We start from the raw sequence: 20,725 nt of genomic DNA, 5'->3' as shown, positions 1-20,725 counted from the left end.
TATACAAAGGAAGACTAACTTTGGATGATGGGAAGTTAAGTGGATGGATGAAATAAAGCAATAGGGAGGGAGGAATTAGGAACAATAATAAATTGATACCAAAAAAAAGTAAAACAAAAAAGTGCTTTCAATTACACTATGTAATGAATACATATTACTGATAAACTGCAAGAAAGTTATTTACCAAACTCAGAATTTTCCTAGTAACCCAATATGATGTTTTCATTAGAAAATAGTGAGAATGGCAGTCATTTCACCAAGATTTCATTCTTTCTTAGAACTTTTAGGTAGCTAGTTTGGAAGATAATCTCCTGTCATGATCAGAGAGAGAGAGAAAAAAAAAAAGCTACTCTCCTCTAAAAGCCTGTATACATACCTTAGAGCAACTAGCCAGTTCAAGAAGTTAACAAGAACAAGGTAGTTCCTGAGATCTGGGAAAAGGAAATTTTCTCTCTGCCTTACAAACATCATTCACTGATGACTTAATCTTAAATTTGTGTTTTTACTTATAGGGCTTTAGAATAATAAAAGCCCTGAGAGAAAAGGCCAAAAAGTAAACTAATTTAATTAACTAGAATTTCATGCAGGACATTTTTGTTTTAAAAGACTAAAAGATTTTTGTGTAAGGGAAGAAAAAAAGCTTACAAATATTTCTACAAATTCTAGAAGGACTAAAACTAATTTTCTACAACTGGTTCACATTATGTGTAAGGGGAAGAAAAAAAGAAAATATAGATTGGTAAAGTTTGTATAACACTCTAAAATAACCATTGATATTTCAACATACCAAACAAGCAAATGTTTTGCTTTCTTATGTAACCCTTAGAGCCAATGATTAGTGTTCCAAGTAAGATTGGAAATACAGTCCCCATAAAACAGTTCTAGTCACAGGAAATTTCCTAGGATTAAGCTCAACCATACTTTCTACAGGTAATCAATCAGTCTAAAACACTGAAGTTTTGTCTTTATAGTAAACTACTGGTTGATACACTTGATCATATTACAATAAAACAAGAGCTATGGAATACTCTCCCATTCCTGCAACATGATTTCATTAAATGGTTGGGCATCAATTAAATACTAAAATTAATTTTTAAAATCTTACAATTATTCAATAACATTTAAACAACACTGCTTAAGTAGACATAAAATATCGAGTGAAATATGTAAAATGACAACTCAACCATCCCTTGAGGTAATCCTAATCAATCTTTTAACCAATAATATGTAATTTCTCTCATTTTTTTTCCTGTAAGTAGCAGCTACCTACATTGTTCTGAATCCTTTTTTCACTTCAAACTCAGCCCAGATCTGTACTAAAGCAAAGAACTTGTTGGGAGAATTGTAGAATTAAAAATGTGTTTCAAGTTTTAGGTAGCACATTGTAACAGGAAAGAATTTTTAGACTTTGAGTTTAGAAGCAAAAGGAAAAGTGAGTAGACAGTCTACTAAGTCTAGTGAACAGGGAAGTTTAGCTATACTTTAGAGGTTAAATGAATTTTGTGCCAGAAAAGCATCTGGGAACACTATATACAAAAGTGTACCAAGACACATTAATGCAGATTATCATAACCAAATCTAAGTTGTTTCCATTGATAACAGAAACAACAATGGCATCAACAGGTAGGGAGAACTGGTACAGATATATTAAACTGTTTTAGATCAAATATACTACCAAGAAAACTACAGGTGTGAAAGGGACCTTAAGATCATCTAGTCCAACCCCTTTCATTTTACAGACAAGGAAACACCCCTGGATAAGTTAAGAGACTTGTCTAAGGCCGGAGAGTTAGTTGCAGAGCTGGGACCAAAAGCTAAATCTCTTAACTCTTATCTGGTAGCTCTATGCTAGCTCATCTTTGGCTATAAAAAAATTAGTGGGATGGACTAGATTGGTGGCTCTTGGCATTTCTTTTCTTACACACCGACAGAAACCAAAGGCTAGTTTACTCCTGAAACTGACTGCAACATTTAATACTCCAAATTATTCATTTCTTACTTAATTGCTGTGGAAATTCCATTAAGACTACATGTATATTCCTCCATCAGTATTTGTAACCCCACTATTGCAATACCTAACTGTTCAACTGTTTAGCAAAATGGTCTCAACAACGGAGAAGACCTTCAGGAGAGATTTTTGAAAAATTGATAAGAATTAACAAGGGATGTAATTGTCACTCCATTATCGGAGATTTAAATATGCATTCATTCATTAATTCATCCAACAAACATCTGAGTGCCCACTATGAGCCAGGTTTTGTGATAATCACTAGAGATAAAAAGATGAATAAGACATGGTCCCCTTCCTAGAGGAGCTTGTAATTTAGTGGGGAAGACAGACATATAAACCAGATAAATTATATTACAACATAAGTACTATAACAGAGATATGAACAAAGTGCTGTTTAGAAGGGAGGGTAAAGGTATGAACTGGCTAATGACCAAGAAGTCTACCAATTCTGTGCAAGAACTACCACATTTACTGCAAACACAATCTCATGCTCAATCAATAATTAGGAAGGAGTAGCAATGTAGAATTAAAAAAAAAAAAAAAAGTTGGCACCGAAATCAGAATGCCTGCACTCAAATCTAGTCCTTTCACTCACTAGCTGTGACTTTGGGCAAGTCACTCCATCTCTATTAGCCTAAGTTTCCTTATCTGTAAAATGGGAATTAGCAACTACTTCAAAGGGATACCTTAAGTTTTAAATCAGAACACATGAAAGTACATGCAGGGTACTAGTATTTATAAGCATATTCATTAATTTCAAAAATCCAATAGCAACCAAGTACTAATATTTATAGTTAAAATCATCTTAATGATAATAAAAATGTAATTGTGAACCTAATGGAATGTCTGTAATATTTAATCCTCATTCTTTGGGACAAAATAGAAACACACTTGTTTTCTGATTCATTCAAAGCAACATGGTTTAAAACATTTTAATTTTAGGTTACTAGAGAATTTAAGACTAGGGAAACTGATAAGCTATTTATGGATTTAAATAAGTAGGAGGTAATTTCAGTTACATTATAAGGGAATTTTATAATAATTTTTAAAAATCAGGCTAAAATTTACTAGTAAAATTATAAAGCCAAAAATCAGCATGGAGATTTAACTGGCCTTTGAAAGATTTTCTTTCTTTATAATACCTGTTTGGTGTAAAGAGAAGAAACGTGAGCCTCTGCCAATTTGGCACCTTTCACGACTACTAAAAAGAAAAGAAAACAAACTTACCTAATGAATCAGAATAGCACATAGTCAACATACAAGAGACTACATAAAAATATATCACAGATCTAAGTAAAGAAGTTTTTGAGTAAAGTCACTTTTGACAAAAGAAATCAATTTTGAAATTTTAAATATTAATACATGTACCAATTGCAAGCCAAAACATTCCTATGAGATAGTATTACCATCAAGAACATATATACAATTTTAACCCTAAGTGTGGGAGGAAAAAATAAAAGAGGAACAGAATCCATTAGTTACCCCACTGACAGAGGATTATGGTGTTGGAATTACAGTTGGTGACTGTGAGGACCTCAGTATGGTAAGAAAGTGATTTTTTTAATGTGACATTGAATATAATCACTGTAATCTCAGGAGGGGCAGAAACACTTGCAACTGAAATGATGAATTTTGAAAGATAAATATGTAATCTCCCACCCCCTCATTCTACAAAGAATGCATTTATTTCCTGAAACTGCTGTATCAACTTTCAACGATCACGTTCATTTGCCAGAGAAATCCACTTAAAAATCACAATACTGTTGCAAATGTCAAAGATTTTTATACAAGTATAGGAAATGCACACTTAAAATATCAGACTGGAACACTTACCAAACAGTGTTTTCCTAAAGTAGTATCTATAGTACATTTCTTTATTCATACATCTTCAAATGGTCAAGTTTTCTTTCATATATCCAAAATGTAATGTGATGTTTTCTTATTCACCAAATGTTAGCTCTACTTGAAGTCTGGTTCCAAACTAATCAGCCTGCTTTTAAATCTTAAGACATCTGTTGAAAATTTATAGGATCAAACCAAACTGAAGTGGTATAAATTTTTAACATTGGATTGTACATTATTGTAAAGGTACCAGTAACCATTATTAATAAGTTAGTGATTATAGCTCCTTTTGTGATAATTGGGGGGAAGGGTAGATCACCATCTGGAATGGTCTATTTATTTTAATTTTTTTTTTCTTTTCTTTTTTCTTTTTTAAAATCAAGGAACATTGTCTTGGCCTTTGTGGGGTTTTGTTTTTTTTTTTTTGTCATTGCCTTTTTTTTTTCTTTTCTTTTCAAGAGACCATTCCACTTTATTTTTAACATCTGAATGCATAAGGACTCAAATGCAAAGCAGTCATACACCGTTATCATTAAAACCCATATGGTAAAATACATACACAAGTCCAACAAAAGGCTAATACATAGTAAAGCCTAAGCATACTACTATGTAATATTATGAATACATAACTTGGAGACTTTAGTTAGAGTACTATGTTATCTATTCATTTTTGAAAACATTCATTAAGATTTTAAATGCAAATTCATTCCTTATTTGGAGTAAAACAAAATCCTCTAAGTTGTAACAAGTATTGGTCGTAAGTTTTTAGACCTATTCTTTAAATTACAAAGAACCCAAAGAATTCCGTAATGTTCAGTAGAAGTATGTAATAAAAACATTGCATATGTTTCTAGTGTGATGTCTTTAGCAATTGTTTACTGAAATAAAATGCAAACATCAATCTTTCAAAATACAGGATCAGAAGGTAGTTTTCTTCTCTTTTGTCTATTTGTGAAATCCATCTTCATCACATTTTACCAAAAAATTGTTTTTACAAATATGTAAAAGTACATTAGATAATACTAATGAAACACAGGTAGAGTTCTAGCATATGCAGATCAATGATCAGTCAAATCATCTTCTCCAAGAACGAGATTCATTGTCCTCTTCTTCTTCATCATCATCTTGAAGTAATGAGTCATCCACCAAAGACTCTTCCTGAAACTTTAGGTTAAAATGCATTTAGGAATTTACCCAAAAAAAAAGAAAAGAAAAAAGGTGACACTTTTAAATACTGATTTCTCTCAACAGAGGCGAATACAAAAGGTATTTCTATAGCTACAACATTCAAGAACAAAGAAAAGCAAACTTTATCCACTCAATGGCTTCTCTACAGTATCTATTCTATTGCTTATATCAAACAGGCACTAAAACAATATCCAAGGAAGCCCTTGTACATGCCATTTCTCCTGCCTCACTTGATCAAATTATGCCATCTTCTACACCTGCAGAACAGTGCTCAATACCTTTAGTGCTTAAAAAAAGAAAACATCAATTTAAGTCTTCTCTGACTTACCCTGTCTAACCCTGGACACTAAATCAACCAATAACTTGTAGAAATGTCTATCAAGATTTATAGATTTATATTTCTTTCTGCTATATTTAACAAACATTTCTTTTATAGCATTCCCTGCTTTTCCCCATTCCCTTCATAAAAGCTTCTCAGACTGCTTTTCAAACTTTTCAAAATACCTAATACCAGGAGCTCTCCTGCTTTTCTCCCCATTCAATTCAAACTCATGGAAGGACAAAGGTATAATCTAAAACATAAAATGACAAATCATGTATATGAGTTTCAAAATACACATTTTATTCTTGCATTTGACTATGGATATGTATAACAGCCTCGAATGCTCTTCAAACAAAATGAAGTGCCATTACGAAAATCTAACAAAGGTAAAACATGGAATCATTGTTTCCCCACCTTACCTTTATTTATTAACCTCAACTTTTTCCTACAGCTTATTTCATGATCAAACAAAATAGAGTTATTTTTATGTTTATGATTTCAAAGGGCTCTCCCACTTCATTGTTCTTTATGTTCACACCTCTCAGCCATCACACTAATTGCTGTACCCAAGAAAAATGGACTGTTCCACACCTATTCCTCTTCCACACCTAAAATGCCTCTCTCAACTCTATTCCCATTCCCAGCTCTTGGTTATGGAAAGCTTTTTTTATCACTTAGGGTTCAGCTCCACTGTCACCACCTTCTTCAGGATTCTTCTGGACAGAAATAATTACTCCTTCCCCTGGGTTCCCACAGCGTATTGTTCAAATCTTTATTGAGCGTATCACTCTGCCTTTCATTATAATTAGTTTCTTATGTGTCGTCACCACCCCCCTTTCCAGATTATAAGCTCCTTGATGATAGGGACCGTGTCTTATTCATTTTTGTGCCTATCACAGTATCTACCATATAGCAGGCATTCATTCTAATGAACTAAAACAGTATGAATTAAAATAAAGGAAACCTGAAATGTTAATAAAGCAAATGAGTAGGATATATTCTCTAAAATTTAAAATATTACAAGATTTCCTGTGGATAAAAATCTAAAGAATAATTACTGTTTTCTAAAAGTAAATGAAAACTGAATATATATAAGATTTTCTTTCTTTTTTTCTTTCTTTCTTTTTTTGGATTAGCAATCCATAGTTCTCATTAATCCAGAAAATTTAAAGTTGTCTGCATTTATCTGACATCCCCTGCCTGGAATATGGCTCAGGAATAAAAGTTTTATGTTAAAATCACAGCCATAAAATCACATTTCATATAAAAATGTGAACATTTAAGGGCCAAAACGAATTAAAAAAAAAACAAACATACTTCCTCTTCATCAGGTTCAACTTCTTCTGTTTCAACAGCTGAAATATTAGTTATTGGTTTATTCCATGCCAGTTTTAGATCCTGCCCTTTGAAACGAGCTCCATGAACTGCAGCCTAAAACAATTAAGAACATTAGAATGTAGAACATTAATAATTTCTGAAGAAAAAAATGAAATGTTATAGTACCTAATATTTAAATTAGTAAAACGGAAGTGAAGACACCTATCCATTTATATTTTGTGGTTATTTATTTTGTCATTTACTATTTATTATTATAATTTATAATTTACTTTTAATGGTTATTTACTTCTAAAATCAGCTCTGTGGATGTAAATACTTTTAAAAAGAAAACAAGAACACTTTCTCATGCTTGAGCAGAGGTATTATATGAATGGCCAGCATCTGACTATAACTATGTCTACATGTTTACAATACAATGATAATGGCTATTCGAGGTAACAATCTCAAGGCAATTCAAGATCCTGGCTGTAGGTTCTGAATTGAAGTCCAAATTAGGATCAACAGGCTAAATGTATTTTATTGCATTTTAATTCTTGTTAATTTATGAATGACATATATAGTAACTACAAACTGGAAACCTTTAACAAATATAAAAATAATTTTGCATGTGTAAGGTATCCCATTATTTTAAAATTACATCAGTAGTTTAAAGTATCACATTGTATTTAAATATACGATGTTTGACATATCAACTCTTATGAAATATTAAGTATTTCCATGAAGAAAAAACCCCTGAATGTCTCTATTGAAACTAACATACTTCCTACAAAGCTTTCAGAACTACATAAAAGTTAAACTTAGTATTTGCTAAATTAAATGGCTGGTTAGGAAATCGTGCATTCAAATTAAAGTAACATGAACTGATATAAATCAATGTTAGCAACATACCAGAATAACTCATAGTCACAAAAGATTTATAGCACAACCTCAAAGTATAGCATAATGTGAAATCTAGAAACAATTACATGTTCAATGACACCTGACCATGAGTTGTGTGATATTAAAGTCTCCAGGTATAAATTTTAAATCTGCACATATAAATCTATGATAAATTTAAGAGGTTTCATACCTATTAAAATGCAGCTCAGGAGTTTTTAGTCCATGGCCTCATCACAGTGTCATGTAACTAAAAAAATTTTTTAAGTACTTATATATGATATTTAAGTTTAAAAACAACTTGTAGTTTTTTAAAGCTAAAACTATTACATAAAAATATATTACTATAAGGAATTCTAATAGTGTCATACCAAATGTCTACTCATAAAGCTCATCTTTTCATCCAGTTAAAAAAGGCCAAAAATTTTACTGACTTTTTCTATAATAAGTTCTTGACAAACATTTCTGATGACCAAATACTGTAAATCTCTATATTTAGCACATATATCTTCATTTTTATAAGGTGAGTCTACAACCCTCGAAAGTTTTTATTTTAACATTTTACAGGATGATTTTCAAAGCTAGATATATTTAACATTTTATCAAAGTTCTCCATTAGAAATTTTTGACTATTTGGCTGTATAAATTTGAGATAACTGAGTTCTTGCTTTTTAAATATACAAATTTATTTTAGGTAATTTGCAACATAAAATCTTTAAAGTTTAAAAAAATAATACAATCCATCCATTTTATTTTTTAAAAAATTCAAAAATTTCAGGTTACATAATGTAAAATATCATAATCCATGATTGTCCCATCCTGAAGAGATAACCACTATCCTATGAAGAATTTGGGAAAAAAATCTTGCAACACATTAAAAAAAGTCCTATGCACATAGTAAGAGGGTTTGTGTATATACATATGTAGGATATGTACATGGGAACATACTTTACTGGTCTGTACACCTTCTTTCTTATATTATTAATCCAATTATTTCACAGACCCTTTCCATAGCCATACCAATAGATTTTTCACTTTTCTTGAATGGCTATTTATATACACACACACACCCACACCAAATATATTTAAACTAATTTCTTGAGTGGAACTTTGTCCTATTTGTTTGGCAAACTATTCTTTTATCAACTAGATCTTGATTTTGTTTACAGTGCATGTTTTTATTGAAGGGAAAGGGGTTGCTGCTGTTCTTTTTGTCATTAAGTAAGTTTACATTTTCATGTACTGTAATTTATCAGTGTTTACCTTCATGGCTTCCAGATTGTGCCAGTCCTTTAAAAAGCCCCCTCCACACTAAGATTACTTTTAGGAATCCCCTAGCTTTTTACTAGTCATATGTATTAAAAAAAGAAAAAACTTTTATGCCCCTTTATTTTGATACCAAAAATAAAGGCATAATGTATAATTTTTTCCTAACAGTTGTCCTAACATTATTTACAGATTAGTCAATTTAAATTTCCTGATTTAAAGAAAATATCTCCTTGTAATCCTCTACAATTCTTTTATATATTTAGGTCTTTTTCTGAACTCTATTTTGTTTTATTATCTATCCATACCATTACTATATTAATTCTTTATTTCATAATGAATTTGGTATCACTATTCATTCTTTTCAGAATATTCTTGGTTATTCTGACATTATTTTGTCCTTATGACCTCTGGAATTTTTTGGCCAAGTCCAGTATCATACTGTCTTACTACTGCTTAATAGTATAATATCAACTAGATCAATGCTTTTCAATACTGTGGCAGTTGCTTTAAGAGTTCTGCAACCATTTTATTAAAATGTACATTAAAAAATGAACTTTGTAACTACTTATAAAATGTTAATAAAAAACATCATGTTTAAATGTATTCTACAGGATGCTTATTTGAGCAAGGTGGTAGTGGTTATAAAGATGGAAGTGGGGCTAAATGTAAAATTATACAAAATAAGAAAGGAAAGTGGGGGAAATAACTTCAAAAGAAGATAAAATTAAATTTGCTCATCTTCATGAAAACAGTTGATAATCTAAATGAAAAACTACCAAAGTACCAAAGTAAAGCCAGAAAGAAAAAAATATACAGGGACGCCTGGGTGGCTCGGTTGAGCATTTGCCTTCGGCTCAGGTCATGAACCCAGGGTCCTGGAATCGAGTCCCTCATCCATCGGGCTCCTTGTTCAGCGGGGAGCCTGCTTCTCCCTCTGCCTGCCGCTCCCCCTGCTTGTGTTCACTCTCTCTGACAATTAAATAAAATCTTTAAAAGAAAAAAATATAAACAAATCCTTTCTACAGAAAAGAAAAAGATTTTAAAAAGATACATGGTCAAAAATCAGTAGAACCTGATATTTTCACAGATAAATTCTATTAAACATTTAAGAAAATATATCTCCAATGCTACTTAAAATTAACTCAGAGCACAAAAGATGGAAAACTTTTCAATTACTTTTTATAAAGCCAGGTAATATTGATACCTGATGAAAATATTATCCCCCCACACAAAATCTACAAACCAATCTTACTTCTGAAGACTGAATTAAAGCTACAAACAAATACAAGAATAAAATCGGGGTGCCTGGGTGGCTCAGTCATTAAGCGTCTGCCTTCGGCTCAGGTCATGGTCCCAGGGTCCTGGGATTGAGCCCCACGTCGTCGGGCTCCCTGCTCAGCAGGAAGCCTGCTTCTCCCTCCCCCCCTGTCTGCTGCTCTGCCTACGTGTGCTCTCTGTCAAATAAATATATAGAATCTTTAAAAAAAACAAAAACAAAAACAAAAACCTTGTCATTTGCGACAACATGATGAATCTGGAGGGTTATTATGCTAAGTGAAATAAGTCAGAATAACAAATACCGTATGATTTCACTTATATGTAGAATCTAAAAGAACAAAACAAATAAACACTCTTAAATACAGAGAACAGACTGGCGGTTGCCAGAGAGGAGATGGATTGGGGAATGGGCAAAATACCTAAAGGGGATTAAGAGGTACAAACTTCAGTTAAAAAATAAGTCACATGGATGAAGAATATAAGAAATATAATCAATAATATTGTAATAATATTGTATGGTGACAGATGGTGACTACACTTATCATGGTGAGAACTCAGTAATGTAGAGAACTGTCAAATCACTATGCTGTACACCTGAAACTAATATAACATTGTATGTCAACTATACTTCAATAAATTTTTTAAAGTAAAAATAAATAAAAATAAATGAAAAAAAAAAAGGAACAGACTTCAGACTTCAGGGATTTATCAAAGAAAAATACAATACAGTGGGGAATCTGTACCAGAAGCAAATAGTTAGTTCAATCTCAGGAAACAATATAAATAGATGAGGGAACAAAACCCCTCATATTTCTATAAATACACAAAAATTATGATGAAATCCATTTCTGATCAAACTCAAAAACTCTACAGCTTTCAAAAAACAGGAATCATTTGTATTCTACCTTAATCTAAAAAGCCAGCATCATATATAATACTAAAATTATTAGAAATTTTTTCATTCATTTATTATTTTCATTCATTTCACAACGAAGACAATGAATGACATTTCATGAGTAAAGACACAATTACTACTACTGTTATTTAACATTTTTCTAAAGGTACTACTAACAAGTAACAGAAAGTGAGAAGTTATAAACATTAAAGATGGATATGATTACCTGAAAAACCCAGGACAACAAAATTAAAAATCTATCAAAAGATAATCTGGTAAGATGGCAGCTACATATTTAATAAAAACAGACAAATAGTTTTTCTACATACAATCTAGAGAAAATACAGTGGAAAAAAAGACCTCATTTAAAGTAATTAGAAGTTAAATGAACTGGGGGAAAACTAATATATTTATTTATATATTTATATATATTTATTTATATAAAGAAATTATACATGTTATATATATTTTACATGTTATATACTATATTATTTTTACATTGTATATTATATATTATATAATCCGCAACATATGTACATGACCTATATCGATTCTATATATATGTATATATATATGTAAATTTATATATAAATTTATATATATATATACATATATATATATGTATATAAAGAAAACCTCTAAATGCTCTTAGAGAATAAAGGGTTGAAATACAATGATGTTCTAGAGGAATATTTGTATCATAAGATGTTAATTCTCTCATAATGTATTCATTTTAGAACCTGGTATGTTTATTCTAAAGCTTACATAGAAAATAAACCTATAAAATCTACCAGGAAGATGCTAAAAATGAATAATAGCTGGGCATAATAAGAGGCAATCCAAACAACAGCCCTGACAAACTATTAAAATATAAAGTTTAGCTTAATTAAAGCCATGCGGAAGAGGCACATGGAAAGAAAACTGATCAATGGAAGAGAACAAATCCCGAACATGCCCCAATAAACATGGAAAATTTTTACATACTAAGGGTATTTCACCTAAGTCTGGGAAACTAGCTTTTACTCAATGAAATCAAGTAGGCTCCCTATTTCACACCTTACACCAAATAAAATTCATATGAATTTTCATTAAAATGTTTAGAACTTATGAGCTAATTTTCTAGAAAAAAATTCTGAAGAAAAAAAATCAGAAAGAAAAAAAAATCAGAACCTAGAACTCAGCAAGATAGTAGACAAATGACATTAACAGTTGACAGAGAAATAAAGAGCATTTAAACAAATATGAAAGTATTCAATTTTAATAAGAGTAAAGTGTATTAAAACTGAAATGAGTTGCTATTTTTACCAAAATAAAATTGATACCATACTGCGGCTTATGTACCCATGTATTTTATATAAGCAAACCACTATGCAGAGTACACACTATGGCAAGTGTGTGGGGAAAATGCACTCTCATACATCTTTGGTGGGTAAGCAAATGTGGTACAACCTATATGGGGAGAGGGGGAATGAAGGGAGCAATTTCAGAACTATCCATCAAAAATTTAAATGCACATATCCTTTCATCCAGCAATAATGTATCAAGAATATATCTTATAGTCATATTTACATATGTACACAGAGAAATATGCATCAAGAATATTCACTGCTGCACTGTAAAAGAATAAAAACAATTTAAAGGCCATCAACATGGTTGATTAAATTTGGTACATCCATATGGGGAAAACTTCTCACTTTTCAGTCATATATGAATGTCTCAAGTACCTTATCTTGTACTTTCACTTTGAAACTTACTGTGCCATCTACTGATTACAGAAAATACAGAGACATTCATTCGCTCATCTAGGGCAACGGTTCAGAAAATAAGAACAAAGAAGTATTTGGAAATAAACATTAGAAAAGGTTGATAATTTTCTTTTCTTGGGAAGGCCTATCATTTATCTTGAGTTTATAATCTCTTACATTTTCAGTGTTAAAATTTTCTTTATTTTATAAAACGATGGTGAGCGTACATGAAATCTGTTTTTAAGCATTCTTCCTTAACAAAATTAAAAACTGGCGCCTCTATGTCAAACACACTGATTTTTAAATTACCAAACTTCAATAGTCCCTGAAATCCAGAAGTTTGAAAACCACTGCTTTAGCCTATATCCTGCTTGGAGAAGATAAGCTTCAACTTAATTTTCTACTCTTTTCTACAATAGAAGGTTACAAAATTTTAAGAATTTTTTTGGCTTAAGGAAATGATTATGGATTAACAACTTCTATAATTTAATTCCAAATGTTTATCATAGCAATGGTAGTTCTTCCTTTCAGGCTATTAAGTAATTCCAACTAAATTTGTATTTACTCTGAAAAGATAGTTCTTATTAGATCTAACTTATTTTGTCACTTCTTCAACCTCCATATAATTCAGTGTTTTAAAGTCTTTGTCATACATTAACCCCACCCAGTCTTTTGAATTGATTGCTATTCATTTGGAAAACATATGCATTGTATAAATATATATATATATGGACATATAAATATACACATCTGAGGTGGAAAAAGCAAAACCCAAGAAAGAAGGTATATGTCAATAAATTTTCCAAAAGCCAAACTTGCAAAAATTATTTCGGAGGTAAAAGGTTTTTTTCTCTCAGCCACATAAGCAAGAAGAAGTTTTAACAAACTTTTAACCATTTGTACAATGACAACTACCAATGTTTTATGACTACTGCCTAGAAAATAGAACATAAAGAGACTTACTCAAGCTACCTAACATTACACTAAAAATTGTCACTGAAGCCATCAATTAAAGGAAGCTTATTCTTAACTTATACTCAATAATACCTTTGAGAAAAAACTTGATCAAAGATCTATTTTTTAATATAACATGTATACATACAAGTTTATAAGAGTTTTAAACTCCCATCAATAACATTTTTTACTCTCAAAAAAGATCTTTAAAGTGAAAGATTACCCAAAAGTAGATTTAAAAAAACAAAACTCTTAAGACCAGGAACTCCTATTCTATAAAACCATCCACCTCCTACACTGCTAATCTTGACACTAGTTATTACAAGGCCCCAGCTGAACACTTACTGAGACTTTTCAGACCCACAGTCTTTTACTGGTTACAATGCTCCAAGAGCAACTCCTACCAGGCTAGGTACCATTGTGTTATCAGGAAGTATTCACTACAAAGAGGATAAATCAATTTAGAAAGTTTTTTAAAACTTTAGACCACAATCCACTTAAAACTTCTGAAAAGCATACTACTCTCTTCCATTCACATTAAGTTAACTGTTTAGAACTCTTACTGCATTTTTCCAAGGACAAGATGGTACATCTATTTCTCTACAATCCTGAAGAAAGAACACACAGGGCTAAAAATGTTCCTATCAATCTCCCATACTTCATACCCATTTTCCTGTTTAATCTTTTAAACCCAGATGAAAGACAAGGTTGCATATACTCATTCTTTGTAAAGACAATTCAAGATACATGGTTTAAGACAACTATATTAAAAGGACCCTAAAAGCTAGAGCGGTGTTATCATGCCTTGGGCAAAAAGTTACAGAGGCTTAGTTGGGGATATGCTGAGCTAGGGACACATTAGAGTTCAGGCTACTGGGACTAGGAAGTAGCATATGAGGGATGCTTTAGAAGATCCGCCATCAGGATTATATCTCAGCTTCTACCTTATCTCTCATCACTCTTTCTGCCAAAGCAGACTTTGTTCTGGGCCAGCTGAGAAAAAGGATAATGGAAAGTCGGGTGGCCCTATCCCCTGTGAAAGAGAAAGGAAGGAGAACCGCTAGTGTCTCAAGACAATACAACTTAATATTCAACTTGGTGACTATTCTAATTACATCATGTTATAAGTAGAACTGCCTAACTGCTCATTCTTTATGGCCATGAATTACTTCACATAATCTATCTACTGTTGAAGTGTAGTTATTTAGTAAGTTAAAAAAATTTCTTTTATATTAAGACTTAAAAGCAATACTTATAAAACATTTAAATCTGAATTTTCAACAAATTAGATTTCTAATACTTACTGCTTCAGCTTCTGCTCTTGTCTTGAATGTAATTACTGCATGAAGTGAAGAGTCATCAATCTGACAATCTTCAATTTCACCATATTGCTTTAAATTAAAAAGAAGTATTTCCTCCAAATAAATATTTTGAAACATCCAAAATCCTAATGGCTTTTAAAATACCCATAAATGTAACCCAGAATATATAACAATTCATGGTGATTAACAGGAAAAAAATGATGAATAATTCATTTTAGTACTTGATATTATAAGATAAAGAATGGTCCTATTTACAATTCTATACTTTTTTGAATTAGGGAAACTTATACTTGAATGAACTATTCTTTAAAAAAATGAAACCATGGTCATAACTGGGCTTCCTTAATGCCCTTCCTTCATTATTCCAATCCTAGAATATGCTAAATTCTTTCTAAAACAGAGTATTTAATCCTCAGGATATTCTATGAGTTTTTTGTGTCATTCCCAATTCAAAGATGGTGGGAAAAAAAAGATTCAGAGGATTTAAATAATTTTCCCAAAGTAATTAAGTTAAGTATCAGGAGAGTCCAGGTCTTTTAACATTCGAACTGACTCTGCTTTCACTCCTATTACATACTCCTCTACACTCCACACTCTTTAAAAAAAACTAAATAAATTAAATTATGCTTGCTTTTAATTTGTTGGATTTTATTTTTTCTGTATCTACAGAAGGATTTCTCCTTTATCATATTTCCTTTAAACAGCAAACTTTAGCATATAAAATTCTAGTCCTTTATCATTACTAATACCTTCCATCTTTCTTAGCCAAAAACAAAATAACTATGATCTCATTAAATACACACACACACACACACATTCCCCATATCGAAAATTTCTGTAAAGATAACGGACTCTAACATCAATCAGCTCCTTTCAGCTGTCAGTTACTAGCTGTGTGAACTTGAACAAGTTACTTAATCTCTTCATGCTTTATCTTCTTCATCTCTAAAGTGAGCATAATAAAGGTACGTACCTCAGAGTTGTTGAGATAACTCATAATATAATGAATTATATAAGGCACTCAGAATAATACCTGCCACAAAATAAATGCTCTATAACTTTTAGCTATAATTTTTATTATTAATACTACTGGTTCCAGTATAAATTAATGAAGGCATTTTGTTAATCACAATTTATAACAGTCAATGTTTTTTTTTTTTCCTCTGTTACTTGCCCCATGTTCAAATCCCAGGTTGAGACAGAGAACTAAACTTTAAACCTGCATTCTTAAATGATTATTTTTAAATGCGCATTACCGTTACTAACTTTGAAAGTTCAAATCTCTAAATGCATGCAAGAATCTCCATTTAAAGGCTCTGAATATTTATAAAACCAAAACCATCCTACTCTCACTAAAATACATTCATAACAAATGCACCTGGTTTATTTGGATTTAGCATATTCTTTGCTAGTTTCTTGATTAGCTATATAACTGTATGCAAAACACTTAATTATCTGGATCTCCTTTCCTTCGGAAAGGGGCGGGGGAAGCTGGGGTGGGTAACAGGCAAGAATTGAGCTAGATTATCTCTAACATCCTTTCTAGCTCTCTGATTCCTTTATTTCTCCCTTTGAAGCCATCAAGTATAGGACTTTCCAGACTCTTATTAATCATTTTAGTTACTTCTTAAATATATACAATTTCTTTCAATAATTCCCTATGTCCTGACAAAGTAGTTTCACCTTTGTAACTTCTGTTAACAGCCTAGAATATAATTGTCAAACATCTAAATCTGAATTTCCAAAAGATTCAATCATTTGTGTACCTATCTATAAGCTTACTGATCCCTTCAAGATCTAAGCTCCAATTTTCCTACCTCATGAAATTCTCCTGTATTACCCTTTTTCCATCATATGCCTGTGTGAAAGATACTTTTCTAAGTTACTGAAGTACTTACAGTTTTTAATAAATTTAGCTTGATGACGTGATAAATTATGTTTGCAGTTTACTTTAACTGCTTTGTGTTAAAACAATATATATAAAATCCTTGAAGGTAAAGAACTGGTTATTTCCTTCCTATCTCCAGAGCAGTTACTATAGTCCTAAAGGCAAGACTGATGCTTAGTAACTAACCTTTGGGATATCACTAAGAATCACAACATTTAAGTTGAAAAGGCCTTTAGGCAAGTATAATTTCCATTCTGCACACGAGCCCAGAGGATCCCAGGAAGTCCAAGTTAAATAATGGGTTAGCCAGAACTAGAATCTCATTCTCCTTTCTCATAGGTCTATATTAGACTGACTCCCTTTAATTATATCCTGCCAGTGAATAAAGGCAACTTCAAGATCAAATATCAAAATTTTGTCTTATTTCATTTCTAAGGTCAGCTAGATCAAGAATACAGTATTAACAAATAAAATTCCATCTTAATTTAAAAAAAAATCTGGGTGGCCTATGTGATGTGTTAAATTTTCTCTTCAAAGAATGTATCAAATGAAACTAAACTATAGGACATCCCCTTCTGAAATAGCAAAACTTAAATCATTCCTTTCACAGTATCTGAAGGCCTACTGTTAAAGAATAGCAACATTTCTTCCAAATAGCAATTAAACAAAAAAATCCCTCAGTTTGTTTTTTAAATAATTAGCAAAAGATTATTATGGATTAATCAAACCCTTTGGTCAGATTAATGGGTTTAAATTACTCATATTTTCATAATTTCCCCTTCAATATCCATTATCCCCAACAATGATTATCAGTATGTGTTTTGTTGGACAGTAAGAAAGTACCGCAAAATGAGGAAGAAGATCTTCTCGATCACTCTCTGTAAATGCAGAAATCTCCAATGCCCTGGGACGATGATCCACCACAGCATGACCAGGCACACCTCGACCTCGACCTCGACCCCTGCCTCGGCTATGAGCTGCACCTCGGCCTCTTGAGTGAATTCCTCTACCCCGACCAGATGAAAGAATCCCTCGTTTTGCAGCCTTGAAGAGATCAGACACACAAGTTAAACATCACAAGCCACATTATATATATTCTGTCAGAGTAGTCGATCTTTTATACAATTTGACATCATATTCAAATACTGGCCTATGAAAGGATCTCATATAAGTTAGTTTTAGTTTTTAAAGTGAAAGCAAATTTAGGTAGCTGATGAAATTAGAAAACAAAATAACATTAATTTAAACAATGTTTTGAAATTATTAAATGTGACTTTTTCTAAGTTCCTACTTTCCAAGATACCAGACTGTATCATAAAAAGACCAGCAATTCTTGATTTCCAAATAATACAGAATGTTAAAATGTTACTTCAGTTTAAAACATACATAACACACAATAAATTTATTTTTCCACTTATAACTTTTAAATAGTGTATTTGTTTGCCTGTTGACTTCAGTAGGTATAATTATCTCAAATTCATCATTTTAGTCACTTATACTAATATCATCTTACAACCAATGTAGCACAATACCTTATGTTCCATCACATTGTTCTATATGAATAGTATGCCATTCCTTCATTGCACAAATATTTAACAAACACTTCCTATGTGCAAGTCCTTACCTTCCTGAAACTCAAATCCTAGAGGGGTAAGAGACATTTAGCAACCAAGTTACTTAATAATATTAATGAGAAGTAACTCAAAGAATAAGGAAATGCTTTAAACACTTGAAAAGAACATTAAAGATTGGCAATGAATAAGATACCAGAATGAAAGCTCCACGAGGATATTTTTTACTTGTTTTATTCTCTACTTGATCCCCAGCACTTAGAACAGCAGCTGACAGACTAGATATTTAGTATGTGTTCAATGAATCAAAGAAGAAATAAAGAACAAAAAAGGTAAGGGTGAGGGGTGGGGGCTACAGCATGAACAAAGGAATCAAGGTTGAAAGAAACATGGTACTTCTAAGAATACAGGAAATCCAGTGCAGCAGGACCACATGGGATGAAAAAATGAAGCTAGAGAGATAGGCAGAACCAGATGATGAAAAATTTTAAGGACCACAATTAAGGATTTTTAATGTTATCCCAAGACCCATGAAAATCAGTTAAAACATTTTAAACACAAAAGCATAGTGATGCAATCAAATCGGTATTTAACACGTTATTCTGACTAGTTTTAAGAACACAGTAGAAGAAAGATAAGAACAAGCTGGGAAACAAGTTGGTAGGCTCCTAAAGTAGCTCCAACAACTGAAGATGGAAGCTTCGTCTATAGTGGTGGCAACACAGAGAAGTAAACATATTTAAGATATATTTGGAGGTAATATATATAGAACTTGGTAATTAATTGATATGGATAATGAAGGAAAGAGAGGAATTAATGAAGATTCCCAGATTTCTGGTTTGGGTAACTGTGTAGATGGAATTTAGGAGCAAGACAAATTCAATTTTGAACAGGTTAAGTCTAAGGATGTGAGATATCCAAGTAGAAATGTCAAGCAGGCACCACTGACAAATCTCTTCACAAGTATAAATATTTGTTTCTTCATCTCAAGGCAGTTCATCTTAACACTTGCTAAAATAATCTAAAATCCAAATAATAAACTTCACAGGTCAAGGATTAATGTTCATAATGGAGCAGCATATACAGACTTATGCTCTGAGGAACACGGTCTCAAAATGTTCCCTGAAAAAGGGGGTCCATGGACAAATAAATTTGAGCAGTACTGAATACTGAATATGTATATTTAGGGATTGAAGAACCAAAAACCTCTAAAGAAACCCTATGGCAACAAGCATGTTTAATACAACGTTTTCCAAATTTATTTGGCCTCAAAAGCTTTTTGCACTAATAACCTGTTAACAAAAAACGGAATTGGTGTTGTCAATGACACACTCTGGGAAACACTGCATTACTGCATATTCCAATGGTAACTACAAATTAAAGTTTAGCCATCATAAAAGGAAACCAGAAAATGCCATTCGGCATTTAGTTATATCACGATAGAGAAACCAACCATGGACCAATAAAGAATATTGGTAGAACCATTATTTATTAAAATTTCTGAGCCAAAATTTTAAAAAGTACTTGTTTTTTTAAAATGCCACCAATATAGGCAAGTAATCTCCATAATAAAGAAAATACAATTTCTATATTAACATGAAAGAAATCTATCTTTTTCAAAACCTGTTATCTTGGCCAGGACACAAAGGCAACCCTATCAGGTTTCCAGAGAATGCAAAATGTAGGCAGGTTTAGAGACCATCCTATGATTTTCTATGACAGACAAGATAGAGACAAGCACAGTGGCTGCTAAATGTTAAGTCTTTAATACCTGGATGCCAGTACTAAATTCAGAATATGTCCTATTAGAAAAAAATCACCAAGGTGCTAACAAATTTGGGAAAAAAAGCATAATTCTCAGATGAAGGCAAAATAATCTAAAGAATAAAAAATTTTAATTGTGACATCAATCATAAATGTAGACAAGTACCAACTGCATTAATGACATTAATGTCTCTGTACTTCAAAATGTAATTCTGATTTTTAAACATCTTTTTGCTAAATATTACAAATGCTCACTGTAACAACCAATTTCACTAGGTTTTTCTTACGTAATCATACAGCTAAATTAGAAGGAAAATAGTTTATTTTCTTTTATAAACATCCACAGCACCATCTATAGGCAAAACTTAAGTAAGCATGTTTTTAATACAGCTCTCCACTAAAATCTGATCCTTATAGTAACTCAATATAATATGCCTATATATGCACAGAATATCTCTGTAA

General features: G+C 31.7%; 1 protein-coding gene and 1 long non-coding RNA gene across 16 annotated transcripts in view; both read right to left on the bottom strand.

Annotated features, from left to right (window-relative positions):
* The window catches only part of LOC144381563 (uncharacterized), a 625,721-nt gene that overhangs the window by 159,589 nt on the left and 445,407 nt on the right, over positions 1-20,725 (bottom strand). The window lies entirely within an intron of this gene.
* The window catches only part of RBM26 (RNA binding motif protein 26), an 88,597-nt gene that overhangs the window by 7,635 nt on the left and 60,237 nt on the right, over positions 1-20,725 (bottom strand). For 10 of the 13 annotated variants that reach the window (XM_078070203.1, XM_078070212.1, XM_078070204.1 and 7 more), the window contains 4 exons: positions 17,772-17,972; positions 15,023-15,109; positions 6,681-6,794; positions 3,775-5,017 (listed from right to left, as the gene is read on the bottom strand). In XM_078070203.1, coding sequence (XP_077926329.1) covers positions 4,928-5,017; positions 6,681-6,794; positions 15,023-15,109; positions 17,772-17,972 — 492 coding nt within the window. In that variant the 3' untranslated portion in view covers positions 3,775-4,927. Of the gene's footprint in view, positions 1-3,774; positions 5,018-6,680; positions 6,795-6,822; positions 7,828-15,022; positions 15,110-17,771; positions 17,973-20,725 lie in introns of those variants that run through there. The other 3 variants (XM_078070210.1, XM_078070211.1, XM_078070216.1) reach the window with 2 other exon arrangements.

Source organism: Halichoerus grypus, chromosome 4 (assembly GCF_964656455.1).
Source record: "Halichoerus grypus chromosome 4, mHalGry1.hap1.1, whole genome shotgun sequence".
Taxonomy (NCBI): domain Eukaryota; kingdom Metazoa; phylum Chordata; class Mammalia; order Carnivora; family Phocidae; genus Halichoerus; species Halichoerus grypus.
This window is presented reverse-complemented; position numbering and strand designations above follow the sequence as displayed.